Genomic DNA, 10,287 nt, shown 5'->3' on the forward strand with positions numbered 1-10,287 from the left:
TTAGGTACGTGTTCAAAAGATTGCAGCTTTTAAATAAAGAAATTAATTTCCTTCCCCTCCCTGCAATTTCACACTTAATGTTAAAAAAAGTTTGCTTTTGCAACTGCCTGCTTTTCAGTTCTAATACAAGGTTTCTGGGGTTGTTTACTGGGAAATATTACTTAGAGAATGCACTACTATCACAGCTGTTTTATCCAAAATAATGTGCAGCCTTTACTGCTAAATCTTTTATCTGATGAGTTAATGACACACTAATGAGAAGAGTTATGCTCAAAATATTACAGCTACATTAAGGTAGTCAATTAGCAACAGTTACTTAATATAGAAAGGCATGACTAACCAATTAAATTAATGGTTCAAAGTAACACAGAACAATACATTTGTGGTATAAGTGCCAATCCCACATGGGTGGATGTCTGCACCTGTACAACTTCCATAAGCATCTGGTACATGCTACATCACATGTTAATGAAATCAGCATCTGTCTGGCAAAGTTAAGACATACTAAATAAAATATTACATGCCAGTTCTTTTAATCATTTGCACTGTTCATATATTAACAAAGTTGGTACATCTCCAGTTTAAAATGTACTTGATAAAACAAGTCTCTCCATCAAAACAAGTTTCTGCAGAAAATGTCCATTTTCAATTAAGTGTCATCAAATACCAAAACAAATACCAAAAACCTTTTCTGGCAACTGAAATTTCTTTTCTACATTGGGGTGTTTGGTAGAAAGTAAGACAAAAAAATTGGCAAAGAAAGGATAAAAAAACCAACAAAACACCACACCAAACCACTTTCCATTGCTGACATTATCTTTCACAGGGAAATGTTATCCTCAGCACTTCTACTCTCTTACTGGCTAGGAGGCACCACACTCCCAGGTACACAACAAAAGAGCATATTTGAAAACGTACTCCAAAAGCCTGCAAGAAAAAGTTTGACATTAAAGGAAAATAAGTTTGTTTCACTAAACCTAAGAGCCTTACCTTTGCCATCTGTTGGATGATTGTGTTAAATTCATTAACTCCTAGGTTTGGAGTGAAGGTAGATGCTTTGGGTTCAGGCGAACTGCAAGGTGTATTCACGCTCCCAGCAGCAACTGATTTGTCAGCAAACACTAGTAGCCCTCTCTTAGTAAAATCAAAATCTACTGAACGTTCAGAAGGCATATAATTCAGCTGTTGAAAAGGAACAAAGATGTGGAAAAACTATTAAAAACAAAAGAAGAGATTTCCACATATATCATTTTGTGTGAGGACTGCCAAAGAAGCAAGCATACATATGTTCATATATGCCTATTCACACAAATATACTTATGTGTGTAAATTAGGCAATGTTAATATATAAGCTATAACACGCTACCATATCAAGTTTAAACTGTTTTTCAGAAGGAAAGTTCCCTGAATGTTTCAGCTGTGTTTCTACTCCACTTATTTTCTCCATTTCTTTCATGCTTCTTCCCTGCCCATGCCCATTATCCTCTTTTCACCCTGATATTCCAGAAACAGCACATGCAAAAGCACCAAACATTAAACAGGCAGTCAAGCACTGTTGCAGCAGTCAAGCACTGTTGCAACTGTCAGGCAAACCTAGAAAATTTTGGCACAAGAATCCAAACTTTTTAAGAGTCACTTAGTCACTCAGGAGCCAAAGGCCTAGTCTGTATTTTCTCTCTGCAGAGAGAGCCTAGGGTACAAACTAAATATCATTGAACATGCTATCACTGCTAGAACTGGCAGTTCAATTTCTAGTCCTGACAGATAATGAAGAAATGCAGAAATATTCCCAGTGCGACACAGTAAACTGAAAAATCCCATCCTGAATGAAACTGTTCATGAGAGACATGCTTAAAAAGAATTTCAAGAGAAGCTAAATTTTCTAGATATGATTATATCCAGAATGTTCGGAATTAAGTCCATTTTGCCACAGTCATAAAGTATGATCTTAGATATATTTGCATTTTCATACATTTTAATAGCTTGCAGAGATGCACCCAAGCTTTAGAAGGAAGGAACAGATGCAGCACCTATGTGAACATGGGAAGAAGGAAGAATGAACAGCACAACCACTACCATGACACCCAGGTAGGACCAAGTGCAATACATTTGGCAACGAGAGCAAGGTAGCCTCATCCCCCTGACACCCGCCCCACTATATCTGCAGCTGGGCAGGTGCAGTAACAGCAGAGACAGGGATTACTGCTGCTTAGGGTATGCCAAGTTAGTCCCTGATCTTAAGTTTGCATGCCTGACTTTGCTAACTGCACAGTGAGACTTGTTCATGCAGGTGCATCACTGATGCTCATGTCCACAAAATCTAAGTGTCAGTTGGCATTATAAACCAATCCACACAAGTTCCTTCCACTGCTGAAGACAAGTCATTTTAAAGCCAGCTTGGGTATGTCTGCATCAGAGCTTGGCAAATCTTCAGGAGTGGTTTTCTAGATTTTATTTCCCAAAGCAGGTTAACCATTCTTGTACAAGTCAGCAGGAACTAAGTGATGATGTCTTTTAAGGAGAAAAGATGCTGCCAGTTAGCTGATAAATAGTATTTAGCTTCTACGAAAAACAAAGGATCCCAGTTGCAACTATGTTCAGAACTCAAAGCACTAGAGATGATGTCTTTTGCAGATGTTTTTTTCCGACTGATGTGGTTCTCAACGCCTGCCTCTTCTGCATCCCTTTCAAAGCACATCGCCCCATGACCTGTTTGCTGCAATACCACTTATTTCAGTAGTGACTCTGTAGACACTAGCTCAACTAAAAAAAAAATAAAATCAAACCCCCAAGAAAAGCCCAACATTCACTCACACCAAGTTACAGCTTATTATTGAGAGTGCGCTAATTAACACATGCCTGTGTACCCTGTTTTAAGTTCCAAGTTCACCATAGTTATCATCACACCAACAACCATAACTTTACACTCACTTGTTCCTTCAGTTGCTTGATGGATTGCTGGAGAGTCAGTATCTGGTTAAACAAAGGGCTCCTGAGCGTGTTACGTAAAACAGTCAGGTTTTCATTATGTTGGGAATCTCTTTTCTCACACAGTTTTGCTTGCAGACGATCAAGGATCTGCAGCACCTGCTGTTTATCTGCACCACAAAGTAGTACATGTTAGGAATGGAGTTTCGTGTCTCACTGTGTAACAAAAGTAATCACTTTCAGACGACATACCTGCAGCAGGATTTTCAGGCATGTTGAAGGGCGTTTTTGGAATTACTCAGAATAACCTAGATGAGGTTTAAAAAAAAAAATCAAATTAATAAATTATATATCTGAGCAGAATGCTAACAGATACACAGTCAATAAATGAAATAATAAAATACTAAGCTAACTATAACAACTTAATAAAAAAAATACTACTAGCCCCTGCTGTTTACACCAAGTATTCAACAAAGGTCTCAATATAGCTAGTTGCACTGCAGCCTCAGCACATCCAAAAATCTTTCCTTGTTCTGTGTGCTTTTCCTTTCACACACAGGAAGGAATATGAACAACTCTCTTTCAAATATGAGTAAAATAGCAGCTTATAAAAACCTGCCAAGAAAACATTGGGCCAAGAAAACTGAGACACAGCTATGTTTAACCAAATTTTTTTTAATATGGACATTAAAGTTGTGATCTTTTCAAATATACATACAGTTAAGATCTTTCTATTATTTTGAAGATACTTTCCACCCGATTAATTATTTGTAGACAGCATTCTTATCACAATAGATCAGCCCTGCTGCACGGCAATATAGGTGAAACCTTGCATGTCCCTATAGAACAACGAAGTTCCCTCCACTCACGAGAGAGCATAGCAGGATCTATTCCAAGACGTTCCTAAGAGAGGTCAGTTCTAATCACAGTCCCAGTGCTGAACAGGTGAAAGAAGCCTGTTCTCTTCTACATGAGCTTGCCTTTCTCTTTACTATGTACATGACAAGCTTTTAAGAAGCAGAATATCCTTTATCACGCTCCTCTACAGTGCCAAACAGAACAGGCCTCCAACTGGGGCTGAGGCCTAGATGGCAGTATAAAAACAACAGACTTGCAATTAGCAGCGATGATAAATTTGTACCCTTACTTGCATGTTATTACATTGATGTGGAGCCTGTCATTCTGAAATCTATCAAGGCAGTTATACCAAAACATACACGAGAAACAAGATTTCTTCACTTAGTACAAGCTCCTCTGAAAGAAGTCAGCCATTTAATAGCACAATTTACATAATTTAAACTCTACCCAGTATATAACTGTGTAATTTCAGAATAATATAATTGGAATTGCTTTGAAACAAAAATAGCCATATATAGATATATTAAAAAAGCTCTGTATTTACTTTTTTAATCTTGCAATTTGAGAGTAGAAAGGGTCATATGCATCTGACTGTAATACCAGGGTAAGCACATCCCAGGGGTGCACTCGCAGCAGGACCTCTGATCCTTTCAGCTCTGCTTCTGATGCTGTCTGTGCTCACATTGAAAACATCTTGAATTCTGGGAGGACACTGTTATATTTAATGAAATATTAATTATGCAGGTGAATAGCTTCTCTTCTCCCAAAGAGTCAGATTAAGTTGATTTACCTAATGAAAAAAAAAAAAAGCGGAGGTGTGTTACAAACCACAATTTCAGATTTATGCACCTTTTACTGTATCTGAGCAGCTTTGGCTCCTGGAGGAATTCCTGCAGAACTCAGTGCGTTTGCATGGTTTCCACCCAGGGCCAAGCAAAATGAGTCACTTTGCAAGACTATTAACAGATTTAGGAGGTCATTTTAAATCAAACTCATAGCAAGAGTTGAAGCGGCAAACCCATACAACCCCTGAAAGATTTTCAGGAATGCACATGAACTCTTGTAAGTGCTGCAGCTTTATTTTCTTTTCCATTTGAAATAAAACACTTCTAAGAGCACAGCAGCCTTTGATTCTGTGCTGAGATCTGATTCTGAAGAACAGATGAAAATACCATTTCCTTATACACTCCTGAGTCTTCATCTAAACCAAAAAGACAAAACTTAACCTCCTTGTCTAAAAATACTACATGAATCTTAACAAAACAGGACAAAGAATATGGAAATTTGTTCTTTCTTCCCAATTTAACTTCCCTCCATTCACTTCCCTCCTCTGTTCTTCTACCTCACATCAGCAGTTAAAAGAAGAAAAAAGAAAAAAAAGGCTAAAGCAAGCGAACCAACATCAGAAAGCGATGCAAAATAACTCCTATGAGGAAAAGTGGCTTGAAACACCTTTAAAGCAGCAGTAGGGTGAAGAAAAGATTAAACCCAGAAAAGAAATCCAGCACGGCAGGAAATAATGGTGACTTGACAGCACCATGCCCATCTAATTGCTGAAGCCAAGAAGCTGGTCCAGCTCTCCAGCCCTCTTTCATGCATTTTGTTCTTCCCTTTCCATCTGCGCTTGCACTCATTCATCTGATCCCATAGTGAGCTGGAACAGGGAGCTAAACACGCAGAAAAAACCTTCACATTTTGGTAGGGTGTGCTTTCTGCCCAGTTAGCTCTCAACTGCCAGCAATGGCACGCAGAAGGGGCCGAGAAGTGCCAGGGAAGCGGGTCCACACCTTGCAGCAGCAGCAGCTAGCAGTTTGCAGCAGCTTGGCTGCACTGGCAAACTGCACCATGAGAAACAGCCTGCATCATTGAAAAACAGCCTCAAAGTGCTGCGCTGATAGTCTCCAAGATTAATCTTTTTTCCATTACAGCGGGTGTAACAATAGCAATTATGATGATGGGTACAGATCCAAGAAAGAAAAATTTAAGCAGAAAAATATAGGTAAGAGTTCTAGGCTTCATCTAGGCAGAAGTCCCCTGGAGAAGGAGGTGCAAAAGGAGAGGGAAAAAAGATTAAAGGAAGTTTCAGCTTCCTGCTTGAGCTGCTCCAAAGCGTTGCCAAGAGCCACTGCAGACCACTCTGCGCCAGTGGATGCCAAAGTGGACCTCAGGTACAGTTCGTATAACAGTTCAAGTTTACACAGCACTTTGGGATTCCTCGTGATCAAAGCTGGCCTCCAGCCAGCTTGCAATGGGTTTTAATGATATTTTTTTTTTGTGTGTGTGCAATATGTTAAAACCACCGTCAGTATTTCTTTGTTCTCCTTCCTTTCATAAAAAGAGAGTGGGAGGGAAAAAAAGTGTTATATTTTAGAGTAAACAGCTCCTTCTGGTATGAGGGGATCCCTGAAAATATAAACTAATTTAAAGTTTTCAAGTAATGTATAATTGAGGACAGGACTCCAAGACTGGCTTTTGGACACCAGAGAAACACACAACTCCATGTACTATTGAGCTGTTCATTTTTAGGGGCCCAAACAGCTTATTGTTAAAAAATTTCCCAACACCAATGCTAAGTCTGAGCAGGGTGTCAACAGATAGTTGCTAAATTAGGAAGTCCACTCCTAGGCGATAATTTTGAAGAGTGATCCAAAACACTTCGGTTTGTCTTGTTAAAATCAGTTCACCCACTCCGCATTCAACTTCCTTAGCTCCAGTCTCTGATTTCTACAGCCACTTATTTATCTTATTGGTAGACAAAACTGCAAACCTCAGTTCAAAATTTATGTCACAACTCCCAATATAACTGTAAAATCATTGAGAAAATAAGGAATTTCAGAAAGTTTAGTGTTTTCTAACATCAGAAAAAAAACCAACCACACTCCAGCACAGCGTGTATCTGGGTTTTTACTGTCTTCACTTTCAAGAGCTGAACGCAATGCATCATAGGGAGCGGGAAAGTTTCATAAGGTTTTGTATGAAATCCTAAGACTTGGATCTTCTTCAAAAGCAGACTAAGAAAAAAGGAATTCCCCCATGCTGATGCCAGCAGAGGTCATCAGAAGAGCTGAAAGGTTTAAGTCTTCCATTGCCATCAGCCCCCTGCCAGACGCTTGCCACTTGCACGGAGACACGGGGTGCTCAACCCTGCCACATCCCAGAGCCAGAGGGGAACATGACACCCCTGGCAGTGGCCTTGGCAAACACCTGCCCTCTGCAAAGGGCTGCTGAAAGACAGAAGTAAGGGGTTTTCTCCTGGGATCTGAAGGAGGACACGGTTTAGCCAGCAGAGATTCTTCTGCCCATTTCTCCCCACCCACCTAACAACTAAAACCGCTTCTGCCCTATGTCCTTCAACTTGGCCTCAACAACCTGTGTCCTTCCAGGAGATGTACCTGCAGGGAAAGTCCTGCCTCATGGGAGGCTCTCCCCACTCGGCATGGTTGTAACCTTCCGGGACATTAAACGCCACGAGTCCTTAATGCACAAGTGATAGCTGCAGCTATTTTTCAAAGGCTTCAAACATGGCCCATCTGAGCAGCCTGCCACAGGAACCACAAAGGGTACATCCCAATCCAAAGTCACCCTTCTGCACTAATGCAGTCGTAATTTTTCCTGGCCCTGTTATCGTGAGTGACTGATATGGTGCATATCATCTTCCACATCAGAGAGATCTCTGACTTGGAAAATTTCAGCCCAAACAGTCTAAAATTTGATAAAGGCAAAAGAAAGGGAAAACAGCATTTGTTAGTATGATCCTAATCCTAAATTGTCCTAACACAGCATCACCTGTAACTTCAGGTATTAAAAATTATACAGTTTGCACACCATCAAGTGACTATGCACTGTGAAAAAACAACAATGTTCTAACAGATATTTTGCTGTCCTACACATTATGCTCAGTCCCGCGTAATGCTGCCGTATTTATAAAAAGTGCTGTAGAGCACACGGTGACTGCTCCAGGCATTTGAAAGAAGGAAGCAACTGAACAGTGCTGTGAGTACCTAAACACAAATACACCGCACATCTCCAGGGTAAAGCAGGTCAAAGCTAAATATTGTTAAATATAAAAAAACTACTCCATGGACAAACTGAGTGCGTGCTGTTGTTACACACAATTAGTGACCACAAGATGAGGAAAGCAAAAAAAAAAAAAAACCCAAAACAAACCTCTGCATCTGTGATTACCAATCTCCATGCAGATCAAGAAGAGCCTTACTCACTCTCAAGGCATGCTAACTTTTAACAAGCAGAACCTGAATTCCTGTGGACTTCAGCCTCTAGGGAGGTGCGGGTGTGGGTTCTCAGATGTCCAATAGAAAGGTGAGCTCACGCTGAAGACACTCTCCGTGGAGCAATAACATGGTCTTAGAAACCTATTCCCACAAAGCTTGTGGAAAACTTGTTTCTGAGATCAAAATATTGTCATATTCTACTGAAATTAGCCATTAAATCCTAAAGTTGATGATGACGCTGTAACTACCCTATGATGATGGTGTGCACGATTAAAAAAATCACTTCATCTGGGAACAGCGTCGTTAGACCTGGAACCACACTGAATTCCTAAGCTTCCAAAACTCACAAGGAATGCAAAAGAACTGCCTTCCTATTAATCACCCCTAAATAAAGTAGAAACCTGCTTTGTTAAGAACCTCTGAATTGTCAGGCACTGACGGAAGGCGTTGCAAATGGTGCGTTACTTCCCCAGCGCCTCCTCTCCTCGTCGTGACAGAACCTCTCCAAGGAATGGAAACCGTTTGCACAACACCACCCAGACAACTCCTGCACCCCCGGAGAGCCTTCGCCCACCGTTCGGGAGCCACGCAGATCTCCCCAGCCTTTACCGGGGGTGTCAGGGAGCCGCCGAGGCCCCCGGTGTGTGAAACCTAAGGGGCTTCGAGGCGGGAGTCTCTGGGCGAGCGCAGGCCCATGGCGGTGTTCACATCGAGATACGGGTCAGGTCAGGCGCTGAGGGAGCGAGGAGACGGTAGGAAAAAAAAAACCCAAAACAACGCTTCTCCGGAGGAGATGCCACCACCAAGCCTGAAGAAGGAAGGAAAACTCCTCCAGAGGAGCCCTCACAACGAGCTGACTCTACCCGCCCGCTCCCAAATACCACACCTGCCAGCTCCCGGGGCGCCGAGGCCTCCCCTCAGGGGCACGCCGGCCGGCCGACAGCCGCCCCTCCGCCCTTTCCCCGCCGCCTTCAGCCGCCCCCCACCCCGGGCCTTCGCTACCGAAAGTCACGCCCACGCCAGTCTCCGGGGGCCGGGGCCGAGCCGGGCAGGAAGGAGCGGGGCGAGGGGGGCAGCGGCGGGCTCCCCTCAGCGCTGGGGGCGCTGCTGAGGCGAAGGGGCCGCGCCGCCGGGCCGGCGAGCAGCCGCCGGGGCAGCGGGGGTGGAGGGGCTCCCCGCCGCTCGGTACCTGCGGGCGGGCGGGCGGCGGCGGCGGTCGGAGCGGCGCGATGGCCGCCGGCTCTCACCTGGGCGGAAGCGGCGAATCGCGCCTCACCTGCGGCGCAGGAAGCCGGGGCGGCGCGGCGGGAGAGCCGCCTCCCGGGGGACGGCCGGGCCGCATCCCTCCGGCGGCGGGGGGGGGGGGGGGGGGACGGGAGAGGCAGCGGCCCGAAGAACCGCGTCCGGGGAGGCACGTAGCGCCGGTGACGCCGGGCCGGGCCGGGCCGGGCCGGCGGGAGAGAAACACAGCTGCCGGCAAAGCTCCCCTTCCCGGCTCGGGGAAGGCCCGCAGCTCCCAGGCAGAGCGGTACGGAAGAGCAGGGGCGAGCCGTCAGGTGTTGTGGAGAAAAGCGCAGGAGTGACTGGAATACGGCTGGAGGCTCAGAAAAGGGCAGGGCCCGGCCTTTCCCTGCTACTTCTGAAGACGGGGAGAGGGAAGCACGGCAGCGGGGGGCCTGCGGGCTGAGGCTCAGGGCTGAAGCTCGCTGACAGGACGGCCGGTCTGGTGGCAGGGACGAGTGGAAGCTGCTTAGTGAAACGCAGAGCCTGGAAGCCAGGTCAATTTTCAGACCATCCTGACCTGCCGGTGTATTTATCAACCATAGGCCTAAATAGTATACCTGTCAACCTGGCCACCAAACTCCCCAGTGAGGGCAAAACATGTGCGTAGACTTTATAGAAAAGTTTATTTTTTACTCAGCTGCAGTAGATCGGTGTCCAAACATGAATTCAGAGCTGTTTGGAGCTCAAATTCCCACAGAGGCGAGACAGCCTCAGCAGCACAGCCCCTACCACTTCCATGGAAGGGAACAGCAAAAGCCATAGGAGGACGGAGACTTGGACGGAGTTAAGGGATTGTAACACTTACAGAGCACCAAACCGGCGAGGCACAACTGCCTCTCGGCACTCCCACAACCAGCGCTGCTCCCCACAGCACTCTGAAACACGCCACCTTACCTGCGGCTTCTCCGAGAGGCAGGGCGCGTTGTCTGGGATGGTGATAAAACCAAAGTTTTCCTACTGCTAGTTGCGAGATACTGAACAGGCA

At 44.6% G+C, this 10,287-nt stretch overlaps 1 protein-coding gene across 5 annotated transcripts in view; it reads right to left on the reverse strand.

Moving 5' to 3' along the window:
- The window catches only part of PATJ (PATJ crumbs cell polarity complex component), a 156,120-nt gene extending 146,768 nt beyond the window's left edge, over positions 1–9,352 (reverse strand). For 4 of the 5 annotated variants that reach the window (XM_049808441.1, XM_049808439.1, XM_049808443.1 and 1 more), the window contains exons 1-5: positions 9,208–9,270; positions 4,331–4,576; positions 3,181–3,236; positions 2,932–3,098; positions 991–1,182 (exon numbers count right to left, since the gene is read on the reverse strand). In XM_049808441.1, coding sequence (XP_049664398.1) covers positions 991–1,182; positions 2,932–3,098; positions 3,181–3,202 — 381 coding nt within the window. In that variant the 5' untranslated portion in view covers positions 3,203–3,236; positions 4,331–4,576; positions 9,208–9,270. Of the gene's footprint in view, positions 1–990; positions 1,183–2,931; positions 3,099–3,180; positions 3,237–4,330; positions 4,577–9,207 lie in introns of all 5 variants that reach the window. The other variant, XM_049808440.1, reaches the window with a different exon arrangement.
- Positions 9,353–10,287: the final 935 nt, after the last annotated feature.

This window comes from Accipiter gentilis, chromosome 8 (genome assembly GCF_929443795.1).
Source record: "Accipiter gentilis chromosome 8, bAccGen1.1, whole genome shotgun sequence".
NCBI lineage: Eukaryota > Metazoa > Chordata > Aves > Accipitriformes > Accipitridae > Astur > Astur gentilis.